We start from the raw sequence: 12,985 nt of genomic DNA on the forward strand, positions 1-12,985 counted from the left end.
CCCACAGACCCATGTACACAGTTCTTCCTCCCTGTGATGACTTTTTTGTGCTCAACCAAGTGACGTGTGACAGCAAAAAGATGCAACATATCATGGAGCTGAACTCATGCTGTAACACTGGACTGCACATGTTATACATGTGTGTGAAATTCCCCTTTCTACTGGTTCTATGAAGGCATTAACCTGTTTAAAGCTCCAGTCACTTTGCCTAATAATGCAGTGCTAGCTCTGTCTGTTTTACATACAGGGCAATCTTTTGTAGGTTTATTTTCCAGTTGGCATTTTAAAACAGGTCTCAACCTACATAAGAGTAGTAAATTAACTATAGTGAGAAAAGCCAGTCTTTTATTTCTGCAATTCTGTTGTTCTCAAACTTGGGTCAACTAGAATTATGGACAGTGAAACTGGACCTGGGCCCTCGGGAGGCCATATTCAGGGTGTCGGATCAGCCGTGTTGGAAACGGGCACGGAGGCAGATGTTGTAGCCTTTGCCTCGTTGATCGCCCGAAGGCGGATCCTGATGGGATGGAGGGCAGCCTCTCCACCCTGTGCCCTGGTGTGGTGGAGGGTTGGGGGGAGAGGGACGGTATGTGTTAATGGAGACTATGGGTGATTCCTGATTCTGTTTATGTTAGCATGCGGTGCGGGCTAATATCTGGGGTTTGGTGGAAGGATGGGATCATTGTTATTGACAAGAGGATTGACATTGTATTCGTTATTGTTTATTGATGGGTGTGAATTCTGGGCTGGATTCTCCGACCCCCTGCCGGGTCGGAGAATCGCCGGTGGGGGGCGGGAATTGCGCCGCGCCTGTCGGCGGGCCACCACCCCCCCCCCCCCCCCCCCCCGGCCCGGCGAAAATCTGGGCAGCGATGGGCCGAAGTCCCGCTGCTGTCATGCTGGTCCCGCCGGCGGGAATCAAACCACCTACCTTACCGGCGGGACCGGGCGGCGCGAGCAGGCTCCGGGGTCCTGGAGGGGGGGGGGGGGGGCAATTTGGCCCCGGGGGGTGCCCCCACGGTGGCCTGGCCCGCGATCGGGGCCCACCGCGTTCGCCATAGCCTTCACGATGGCGGACGCAGAAGTGACCCCCTCCTCTGCGCATGCGCGGGGATGACGTCAGCTGACGCTCCGGCGCATGCGCGGACTTCAGCCCCGGCTGGCATTGCGCCAAAGGCCTTTCCCGCCGGCCGGCGGGGCGCCAACCACTCCGGCGTGGGCCTAGCCCCTCAAGGTTAGGGCTTGGCCCCTAAAGGTGCCGAGAAATCCGCACCTTTTGGGGCGGCCCGACGCCGGAGTGGTTCATGCCACTCCATCCCGCCTCGACCCCCCGCCCTGCCGGGTAGGGGAGAATCCCGGCCCATATTCTTCACTGCAGAGCCCCCCCACCCCACACACTTGCTGCTCCTATAGGTCTTAGCCTGATACAGAGTTAGCTCTTTTAACCATCAGGCTTTGCTGGTGTCTTTATGAATACCCATCAGGCTACACTTCCGTTTCCACATTATTTCACAATTTGTCTTTTGAAAAATTTGATTTCGCAGTTATTATTTCCTGAATATGAATTGGAGTATAAATATCAATTGCTGTTTAATTATGGCTTTAGCTTGGCTAATATTTTGCATAATGTTAAGTTTATTGCTTTTTTTAATCACCAATTGATGTCAAACATTAACCGTACCTTTGCCAACACTTTCTCTGAACATTAAGGCAGACGTTTCAAGTAGACACAGTTTAAGGCACATATTCATCATTTGTCCAATTTCAGCCATCATAACAACAGCAATTGGGAACAATTTGGGAAAAATTGTGACATGAACGAACATGGAAATAATACCCAAAAATTGCATATGTTTGAGCGAAACCTCCCTGCTGCCTCACCGCGCCGAGGTCCCAGGTTCGATCCCAGCTCCAGGTCACTGTCCGTGTGAAGTTTGCACATTCTCCCCTTGTTTGCGTGGGTTTCGCCCCCACAACCCAAAGATGTGCAGGCTAGGTGGATTGGCTTTGCTAAATTGCCCCTCAATTGGAAAAAATGAATTGGTAGTCTAAATTTAAATGTTTGATCAAAATCTCTATCATTCAAAATGCATCTCTTGAATTGCAAGGCCTTGGGCTCAAGCCCCACTCCAAAGCCTTGATCATATGATCTAGGTTGGCAATTCAGAGCACGTTAGGAGTGTTACATTGTCTTTTGGATCAGGCATTGAACTGAGGCCCCATATGCCTGCTTAGATGGATGTAAAATATCCTGAACTACCTGAAGACATAATAGACTGAAACAGGTCGCCTGACACCATTTATCCCTCAATCAGATGATCCTGTCATTTATCTTATTGTTTGTGGAAACTGCTTTGCACAATTTGGCTGCCACTGCAGCCCACTTAACAATAGCGACAACACTTCAAAAATATTTCATAGTCCATGAAGTGCCCTGAAAGCTCTTCACAATGTGAAAATGGTATATAAATGCAAGTTCTTTTGTTATTTGAGAAAATGTAACGCCAAAGTGAAGTTTAATAACGGTACAAAATACCTTTCAATCCTCTCGCTTCTTTTCCCCGATTAGGTACATAAAGGGATGGTTCAGTAACTACCACAGGAAAAAGAAGTTTGTTCACCCGATTATGATCCGGCATTTTGAAGGAGAGGTCAGAAGGTATGATTGCATTGCGTTAGCAATATATCTGTATCTTACATATGCACCAAAACACTTTAAGGTTGATTATGGAGTTTGGATCTAAAATCAAGAGACTTATCTGATATAAGACTGTGATGGAGTAATAATGGCTAATGATCCTCTTTCAGCATCCTTGCAAATTGGGAGACCGCCATATATGAGCTGAGTACAGCACTGGAAAAAATCTATTATCCAGATACAGTGGAAGAATGGAGAGAAGAAAACATTAACTCAACCTTAACAAGGTTGCAAAGGTTTGTGCAAGACATGGATGAAACTTTGGCGTCAGGGAACTTAATCTAAAAATGTAATTAAATCAAGTGCCTTTTAAGAAAATAACGTTGAAGTGTTTAATTTGAAAGTATGACCTTCCTTGCTGATTTATAATTAGCTTCATTCAAGGTAAATCCAGCCACATGGTAATTAACAAGAGTGTGAGATTTGGCGTGAAACGAGAAGAGGGCATTTAGTTCATTAAGCCCAATCCATCCGAACGTACTGGCCGAAATCTTCTGTCCTCGTTCGCGGCTGGGATTTTAGACTGGAATGTCAAATTTTCCTTTCTCGCTCACAGTGGGTCCTGCCACAGAAGAGACCAGAGACCCCCGCCCACTGTGTTCAGTCTCCTGTTTGGTGGGATGTGGGGCTTCAGATGACCACTTCCACTCCACAATTCAATTCTGACACAGCCGCATCTGGTCCCAGCAGCACACTATTGTGAGCAATGAGCAGCTTAGTTCTCTTGAAGAACAGGAAAAACAGGTGCAGGAGACCATTACTTGGCCCTCTGAGCCTGCTCCACTATTCCTTTACAATGTAGTTGGTCCCAGTCCGTACTTATCCCTATAACTTCCAAAGCCAAGCCACTTTATAAAACATTGCAAATCAGTGGATAAAGTTGCTCCCTTTGGCTTATTTAGAAATGTATTATTTTATTTCAAGTGTAATTAACATGAAAGTCAGCAACAGGGAATAGCTTGCATTCTAATATGGACCATTCTGCTCAATACTGTTCAACTGAAATGTTGATGCAAATGTTGTACTGACTTAATTATTAAAAGTGTTATGTTTTTTTTTTCATTATCCTACATATTGTTTTATTAAACATTCAGTTTAGATTTGACCTGAATAGTCAAAACAAATGTTAAGATTTCAGGTTGAAAAGAAAATGTGAGCGAATAAATTGGTTGAATACAACTTATTGGACTAAATTGCTTAGTTACATTTCCATCACATGCCTCAACAACGAAGTTCTATTTCATTGCCACAAATTATTCCTGCAATCTGAAGTGTTTACCACGGTGCAAATAATTTTGTACAAATAAGTGATAGCTGAAAAATTTATAAAATATCAATGTAGGATTTTTGGTTTTAAAAATAATAGCAGTATGAGAGTGGATCATTTGCCCAGAAGGCTGGAATGAAGCAAAATGGAGGGAGCCAGGAGCACTAAGGGCTCAGTTTACCGGCCTCATCGCACCCGACTTGGTGATGCGATGAGGTTGTTGAATCTCACGGAATGTCTCAATCTGTGGATCTGAGAACGGGGTGGGGGGGCTCGAGGACCTCGGAAGAGGCAAAAGTTGGGGGGTTGGGGGGGGGGGGGCGTCGAAAGATCGGCGTGGCCTTTTAAAATGGTGCCCCGATCCACAAGTATTCTTCCTGTACTGGCGCGCTGAGCTCAGCAGTGCAGGAAATGCTGCAAGTGTGGCCTCGACAGAATGCTGCAGGTGCGGAGAAACACCCCGCCAAACATGGGACTCTTTGTCCCGTTGAATCATGCTCTAAATATAAACTTACCAACATTAACTTCATAATAAAGTCAAAAACCTAATTTATTAGCCTAATTTACACTTCTAGTATTGTCCCATCTTTCAATCAAGTTATTTCTGTATATTGAGGATTCTGTACAATTTTGTTGTAGACATGTAGATAATCTAACACAAGACCCTTTTTCATTGTGAAAATGGCTGCTGGGAGGCGCCTAAGAAATGTTTCTTCCTGGGATATAGCACCAGGACACATTATTGTCTCTCAGACACACAGGCAGTTTTGGAGCATGGCATGCAAGGCACCACAAGTGCGTACCCTTGTCTCCATCCTGTATTTTACTACAGCACATTTTTTATTGGTTAGCAGTAGCTGGGTGATGCTTCTGAGGCTGCAGGTGTTGGTCTGGGAAGGCTGTGGTACTGGCAGGACCTTCTTCAACCACTGCAGTCCTCATGATTGTTGGTGTTAGGTAAGTAATTCCAGGATGTTAAGTTTTCTAAAACTGGAATCGCATCGAGGCTTGAGAAATATCCTCATTGAACAGAATTTGCTTCAAGTGTCAATTGTAAGTGGCTTTTTATCTGAATTTGAATTACATGCAGGAGAAGAAGCCTGACTGTAAAGAAGATGAATAGTGGTTGATGGATGCAGAGTAAAAGGTATGATAGATTAAACCATCCAGCCACTATTCTGCACAACATTAATCTACATTTGGCTAACCTAATCATGTTGGACTGGACTTTAAATATTTTTTTTTTAAATAAACAATTTTATTGAGGTAGATTTTGGCTTTGTAAACAGTTACAGACATCAACAGAAAGACATCAACAGAAAGCAAGCAAAAATGTGCAAACAACCACGTACATTCAATACTTCAATCGTAACATACTGCACAAGCCCGCTCCTCTCCCACCGGTACTACCCGCCATTTTATCCCTCCTACTCTACTCTCTCTCTATACCCCCCCGCCCCGCTCACTCTCCCGCAAAGAAGTGAATAAATGGTTGCCACCTCCGGGCGAACCCCTGTACAGATCCCGTCAAGGCGAACTTAATTTATTCCATACCCAGGAAACTCGACATGTCCGCAAGCCACCACTCAGTGTTCGGGGGGTTTGAGTCCCTCCACGCCAATAGTATTCGTCGCCGGGCTATCAGGGAAGCAAAGGCCAAAACATCGGCCTCTTTCTCCCCCTGGACTCCCGAAACCCCAAAAATTGCCACCCCTGGACCCATCGCCACCCTTGTTTTTAGCACCCGGGACATGACGCCCGCAAATCCCTCCCAGTACCCCCTAAGCTTAGGGTATGCCCAAAACATGTGAACGTGGTTCACTGGCCCTCCCGCGCACCTAGCGCATTTGTCCTCTATCCCAAAGAATTTGCTCATCCGAGCCACCGTAATGTGGGCCCGGTGAATGACCTTAAACTGAATCAGCCCAAGCCTGGCACATGTCGCGTTCGCATTTACCCTACTCAGAGCCTCTGCCCACAGCCCGTCCTCCATTTCCCCGCCTAGCTCCTCCTCCCATTTAAGTTTCAGTTCCTCCGTCTGGGACCCTTCCTCATGAGCACCTTATAAATATCAGAGACTCTACCCTCCCCTTCTTCCCCCGTAGAGACTGTTCTGTCTTGGATCCCCATTAGCGGGAGGCGTGGGAAAGATGGGACCTGTCTACGAACAAAGTCCCGCAACTGTAGGTACCTAAAATCATTTCCCCTTACCAACCCAAATTTCTCCTCAAACTCGCAAATCTCCCTTCCAGGAACATATCACCCACCCTTCCCACCGCCGCTATGCTCGAAAGCCCCCCATCCATACTCCTGGGGGCAAACCGATGGTTGTCGCAGATTGGCGCCCAAACCGACACCCCCGTCTCCCCTACATGCCTCCTCCACTGGCCCCATATCCACAGGGTCGCCACCACTACCGGGCTGGTGGAGTACCTGGACGGCGGCAGCGGTAGAGGAGCCGTGACCAGGGCTGCCAAGCTGGAGCCCCTGCACGAAGCCGCCTCCACCCGCTCCCAGATAGACCCCGTACCCACCATCCACTTGCTTATCATTGCGATGTTGGCCGCCCAGTAATAATTAATCAGACTCGGCAAAGCCAGCCCTCCCTCGCTGCGGTTCCTCTCCAGCATCGCCTTCTTCACCCGCGGGGATTTTCCCGCCCAGACAAAGCTCACGATCGTCCTGTTAACTCTTTTGAAGAAGGACTGTGGGACAAAGATCGTGAGGCACTGAAAAACAAACAGAAATCTAGGGAGGATTGTCACCTTCACAGTCTGCACCCTCCCTGCCAGCAACAGCGGGAGTGCATCCCATCTCCAAAACTCTCCCTTCATTTGCTCCACCACCCTGGCCAAATTTAACTTGTGCAGCCTGCCCCAGTCTCGCGCCACCTGGATTCCCAAATACCGGAAATTTTCCTCAACCAGCCTAATCGGTAGCCTTCTCAATCTGTTCTCCTGGCCCCTTGTCTGTACCACAAACATTTCACTCTTGGCCGTATTTAATTTGTATCCTGAAAACTGGCCAAACTTCCTCAACATTCCCAGTATACTTCCCATCCCGGCCACTGGGTCCGACACGTACAGGAGCAGGTCGGCTGCGTAAAGAGAGACCCTATGTTCTACCCCGCCCCTCACCATCCCCTTCCATCCCTCTGCGGCTCTCAACGCTCTATGGCCAGCGCAAACAGCAGCGGGGAGAGCGGGCAGCCCTGTCTGGTCCCTCGGTACAGCCTAAAGTACTCCGACACTTCTCTTAGTCCTGACGCTGGCCTTCGGGGCCTGATATAATAATTTGATCCAATCCACCAGTCCCTCCCCGAACCCAAAACGTCCGAGCACCTCCCATAGATAATCCCACTCCACCCGGTCAAAGGCCTTCTCGGCGTCCATCGCCGCCACTACCTCCACCTCCCTGCCCGCCGGGGGTATTATTATCACATTAAGTAATCTTCTCAGGTTGGCCGCCAGCTGCCTACCTTTCACGAACCCAGTTTGGTCCTCCCCAATCACCTCCGGTACGCAGTGCTCCATTCTAACCGCCAGTACCTTTGCCAGGAGCTTGGCGTCAACATTAATCAGGGAGATTGGCCTGTAGGACCCGCACGCCTCCAGGTCTTTACCCCGCTTCAATATCAGTGATATAGTGGCTTGCGACATTGGCGGCGGCAGGTTCCCTCTGTCCCTTGCCTCATTGAAAACCCTCGCCAAGACCGGGCCCACCAGCTCAGAGAACTTACTATAAAACTCTACTGGGTATCCATCCGGCCCCGGGGACTTCCCCGACTGCATGGCCTTTAGGCCCCCCAATACCTCCTCCACTCTAATCGGGCCCCCCAGCTCATCCACTCGCCCCCCCCCCCCCTTACCGTTGGGAATGTTAACCCGTCCAGAAACCTTTTAATCTCCTCCGGTTCTTCCAACGGCTCCAAAGTACACAGCATGCGATAGAAGTCCCGGAATACCTTATTCAATCCTGCCGGGTCCTCCACTTTGCGCCCCTCCCCATCCATCATTCTACTTATTTCCTTGGCCGCCTCCCTCCTCCTGAGTTGCTGCGCTAACAGTCTGCTAGCCTTTTCCCCATGCTCGTACACCACGCCCCTCGCCTAAGCTGTTCCACGGCCCTACTCGTGGATAGTGCCCCCAGTTCCGCCTGTAGTCTGCCTCTTCGAGTAAAACCTCCCCCGGGGACTCCGCGTGCTCTTCATCTATCTGACCTATTTCCCTGACCAATCTATCCATCTCTGCCCTGTCTGCCTTGGCTATGTGGGCCCCAATTGAAATCAGCTCCCCCCGCACTACTGCATTTAGCGCCTCCCACAGGGTCGTCGCTGAGACCTCCCCCCTGTCATTCGCCTGCAGATAATTTTGCATAGACCTCCGAAGCCTCTCACAGATCCCCTCCTCCGACAGCAGTCCCACGTCTAGCCTCCATTGCGGGCGTTGGTAGCTCGCCCCCCCGATCTGCAGGTCTACCCAGTGCGGGGCATGGTCTGAGATAGTAATTGCCGAATATTCTGTGTTCTTTACCTCCCCTATACAATCCCTGCTTAGTACGAAGAAATCTATCCTAGAATATACTTTATGGATGTGCGAGTAAAACGAGTAGCCCCTTCCTGTCAGCTGTCTATCTCTCCAGGGGTCCATTGCCCCCATTTGCTCCATAAACCCTTTCAGCTCCCTTGCCATTGCTGGGAGTCTACCCGTCCTGGGACACGACCGATCCAAAGCCGGGTCAAGGACCATGTTAAAGTCCCCCCCCCCCCCCAACAACATCCCCCGATACCCCCACCATCCCTTGGCTGTGATCTCCCACCCCCCACCTGACTCCCCTGACTAACCGATCTGCTAGCCCGGTGACTCAACACTCCGGCGCCTTCCTGTCTCATTCCCATTGTTTCCCCGTCCTCCTCCCCACTCCCCGGCGCCCCATCCCCCTCTCCAACCCACTGGAGCAAACTCACTGGCACAGGAAGGCATGGACATCAAAAAAACCCCCAACTCACGTCCTTGGACCCCCTTCGTTACCGTGCCAGCTCCAGTGTCCTCCGCGTGCTGCACAAAAAGTACAAATCTGCATAAAAAGTACAAAAGGAAAAAACAGAAAAGAGGGAAAAACAAAAACACGAGAGAAAAAAAAACAAACCCCAAACCAATGTCCATGAACAAAGGAAGGAGCCCCAAATATTCCGCTGGGCACCTTTGACCCAGCAAACCGTTGACCAGCAGTCCAGGCCCATTCGGCGTACCTTCCTACGGTAGTCCTCAGGCCCTAATTCACGTCCGTGGGGCCTCTTTTCGGGACCAGCCCCTGATCCCTCGCAAAGTCCATCGCTTCTTCAGGCTCGGAGAAGTAGTGGTGCTGACCCTGGTGAGTGACCCATAAACGAGCCGGGAACAGCAGACCAAACTTCACGTGCTTCTTGAACAGCACCTCCTTGACATTCTTAAAGGCTGCTCGCCGCCGAGCCACCTCCTGGCTTAGGTCCTGGTAAATGCGGAGGACACTGTTGTTCCACGCGCTGCTCCTGGCGCTCTTTGCCCACCGCAGCACCCGCTCCTCGTCCACGAACCTGTGGAACCTAATCACCATCGGGCGGGGGGGGGGGGGGGGGGGGGAGTCCGCCCGGCCACCCCTGCACTCTGTATGACCCCTCCAGCTCCAGCGGTCGCGGAAAGGCTTCGGCCCCCATCAGCTGCATCAATAGGTCTGCTACAAACGCTGTGGCATCAGCTCCCTCAGCCCCCTCCGGGAGGCCGACCATCCTCAGGTTGTTCCTGCGGGCTCTATTCTCCAGCTCCTCCACTCTGTCCAGCAGTCTTCTCTGCCGCTCCTTCAGCCCGTCAACTTCTAGCGCTGCAACCGTCTGCGCATCCGCCTGCTCCTCCACCGCCTCTCCCAGCTCCTTAACTTTAACATCTTGCGCATCCAGCCTCTGGTTCAGCTGATCCACCGCTTTCTGGATTGGGTCCAAGCTGTCCCGCTTCAGCGCTTCAAAACTGGACTTCATTACCTGGAGCATGTTATCCAGCGCCTGCTGGATTGCTGAGTCCGGGGCCCGTGTGTCCGCCATCTTAGGTTCCAGGTAAGTTTCTTCAGGTCCTTGACTCTGCCCCTTTTTCTCTCTTCTTCTGCCTCCTGGACTCCCGCTGTTCCATGTGCCGCAGCCCGCCCCTCAGCACTTTCGCTGCCACCTTCCTTCAGGTCCGTGGTCCTGCTATCGCGGGGAATCAGCCCCTAAACGCCCGCCGGAGTGAGCGCCCGCCGAATGTGCGGCTCACTCCGACATCGCCGCCACCGGAAGTCCGACTTTAAATATTTTAAAGAAATCAATCTTTCATGACATTGCAAACAGGGAGACAAGACCAAGTAAGTATTTAGTCAAGGGGTTAACTAACTCCAACAAAGTGAAGCAGAGAGAGGACAGGCTGGGAGATGGACTGGAAATGTGAGTGGAGAGGGATGAGATAAACCGTGAGTTGGGATGGGGACACAATGTTGGTGAGCAGCTTCCATAAAATGGAAAGTAGCAACACTCGCTTATTTCAGTATGTATCCTGCAAACCCAAGCCAGATCCAACAAGCATTTGAATACTTTAAACTGCAATTTCTGTGGTGGCATTGACATTTTGGCAAAGAGTATGAAGTATCTTTACTATTGCACCATTTTCAAATGAAATCGGAGTGTCATGTTTCACATATTTGATTGAAACGCTGGAAAACGAGTGGAGCCTCACAGTCAACTCGGATTTTCGGGCAGTTCAATTTCCGAGCAGCCTAGACTGCTGGAGATTCAGCTCTTCTGGCAGTATGTGAACAATTGAGCTCAGGAGCCAATTACTCCATTCCTCAATCCTATAGTGCACGTGAGGTGGATTAGCCATGCTAAATTGTCCTTAATGTCCAAAAAGGAGGGGTTATTTGGTTACAGGGGTAGGGTGGAAGTGAGGGCTTAAGTGGGTCGGTGCAGACTTGATGGGCCAAATGGCCTCCTTCTGCACTGTATGTTCTATATAGGTGCGAGGCTTTTATGACCTGAAAACTAGTGACCCCAGACTCTTGGCTGCCAAGTTCCTACATTATTAATTTCATGCTTCTCCTCAGCATAAGTATTAGTAGCATGTGTCAAATGTGAAGCTGTATCTACCTATTTAAGATCAAAAATAATTTTCACATCTCTGCCAAAAGGGATAGATTAAGCCATTATTGACAAACACACATTCATCAAGCCAGAGTTTTATTCTCCCCTCTGCAGGGAGTGGTTGTAATTTACAGTACATCTGTTTCTTTTTTCCATAGGATAGGAGTGTTGCTGGCAAGGTTAGCATGTTACCCATCTCGGATCGCCCTTAAATGTGGTAGTGTGCCACCTTCTTCATCACCTGCAGCAGCCTATGTGGTGTAAGGTACACCCAAAGTGCTGTTGGGAAGGGAATTCCAGATTTTTGACCCAGTGACCGGTGAAGGAACGGTGATGACGTTCCAATTCAGGATGGTACGTGGCTTGGAGGGGAACTTGCAGGTGGTGGCGTTCCCACACATCCGCTGCCCTCGTCCTTCAAGACATTGCGGATTTGGACAGTGCTGTCAAAGGCAGCTTGGCAAGTGGTTGCTCTGCGCCTCGTAGGTGGTGCACTACTGCCACTGTTTCAGTGGAGGGGATGAATGTTTAATCTTGCGGAGGGGGTGCCGATCAAGCCGGCCACTTTATCCTAGATGGTGTCAAGCTGCTGGAGGTGTAGTTGGATATGCCAACTCATTCAGGCAAATATTCCATTGCACCCCTGTCTGATGGTAGATGGTGGACAAGCTTTGGGGAGGCAGGAGGTGGGTTACTCCTCAAAAGTGTCCCAGCATCCACAGTAGGCCCATCCCCAACACTTCAAAACAATGGCCCAAATCACCTCTCCCTTATGAAATATCTTCCTTACAGGATGTTCAGTATTTAACCGCCTTCAAAAAGTCTTTTAGCCCTGCTAGAAAATAAACCCATAAGGCAACAGGTGCATAAAATGTATTTATCCAACCACCCTTTTTTTTTTTAAACACTTGGTTTTAGCATTTAATCACTAACTATTCTTCTTCCTCCATGTTCTAGTTTTTGCTTAAATATACAGATCATATCTACCATTGCATTGTATTATTTCACCTGCAAAGAAAACAATTGTATGAAAATTCCTTTTACGAAAAACCCCAAAGAGAAAACAAAGTGAATTGAAAATGGACTATGAACAGAAAGTTTGCAGTTGTAAGGACAAAGTCAGAACATAAACAAGGTTCTCAGTCCAGTATTCCCGAAGTAGCTAGCTATTATTTCTTACAGGTTATAATTTTGATCAGATGTACAATAAAAGTTTTCTTTCAAGGCAAGTAGTTCAAGTTAGTAACACTGGAATGTGAAAGTTAGAATTTTGTTATTTCACTAGCAGAGATGTTCAGCATGCAGTGTGTTGTTAAGAGTTCAACATCGATTGATCCCTGTGCAGTTTTCACAACTAGTTTTCCAGAACAGTTCAGGCTTCAAAAGCCCTGAATTTATTTTGGTTGTGTCCTTAAATATTCATGAAATGCTTCCTCTGTTAATAATCAGTTTTTTTCATCGTCACTGCTGGTGCCATCACTGCTGTTTGCAGCCAATCCCGGCTTATCATCAAAAGACGGTTTGTCAAGGTTTAGAAAGTTAGTTATAAGTTTTGCTACAGCATCAACGTCACTGCAAAAGGGAAGAAAACACAAGACAAAGTTAGAAATACAGAGCTGGGCCAAAATTTTCCACACACGAAAACAGAAAATACTGGACAATCTCAGCAGCTCTGACAGCATCCGTGAAGAGTCTGGATTACTCTTTGTCAAAGCAGCTTTTTAAAAAGGTACAACTGCTATATCCTGTTAAATGTTCAAAAGGTTCTCAGGGTGTTAGCAAATTATAGATTCATGGAATCCTCACAGCGCAAGAGGCCATTCGGCCCATCAAGTCTGCACCGACCCACCGAAAGAGCACCCCACCTAGTCCCACT

The 12,985-nt window shown here is 48.8% G+C and overlaps 2 protein-coding genes across 9 annotated transcripts in view; one reads left to right on the forward strand and one right to left on the reverse strand.

Moving 5' to 3' along the window:
* LOC119953164 (hexosaminidase D-like) overlaps positions 1-12,985 on the forward strand; it is a 60,539-nt gene that overhangs the window by 38,133 nt on the left and 9,421 nt on the right. For 5 of the 7 annotated variants that reach the window (XM_038777101.1, XM_038777103.1, XM_038777102.1 and 2 more), the window contains exons 12-13: positions 2,570-2,659; positions 2,809-2,934. In XM_038777101.1, the coding sequence (XP_038633029.1) occupies positions 2,570-2,659; positions 2,809-2,934 (216 nt within the window). Of the gene's footprint in view, positions 1-2,569; positions 2,660-2,808; positions 3,878-5,055; positions 5,113-12,985 lie in introns of those variants that run through there. The other 2 variants (XM_038777106.1, XM_038777105.1) reach the window with 2 other exon arrangements.
* The window catches only part of LOC119953167 (cytochrome b-245 chaperone 1), a 29,376-nt gene continuing 27,579 nt past the window's right edge, over positions 11,189-12,985 (reverse strand). For both annotated transcript variants that reach the window (XM_038777117.1, XM_038777116.1), the window contains one exon: positions 11,189-12,681. In XM_038777117.1, the coding sequence (XP_038633045.1) occupies positions 12,555-12,681 (127 nt within the window). In that variant the 3' untranslated portion in view covers positions 11,189-12,554. The remainder of the gene's footprint in view (positions 12,682-12,985) is intronic.

The sequence above is a fragment of the Scyliorhinus canicula genome, chromosome 18 (assembly GCF_902713615.1).
Source record: "Scyliorhinus canicula chromosome 18, sScyCan1.1, whole genome shotgun sequence".
In the NCBI taxonomy this organism is placed as follows: domain Eukaryota; kingdom Metazoa; phylum Chordata; class Chondrichthyes; order Carcharhiniformes; family Scyliorhinidae; genus Scyliorhinus; species Scyliorhinus canicula.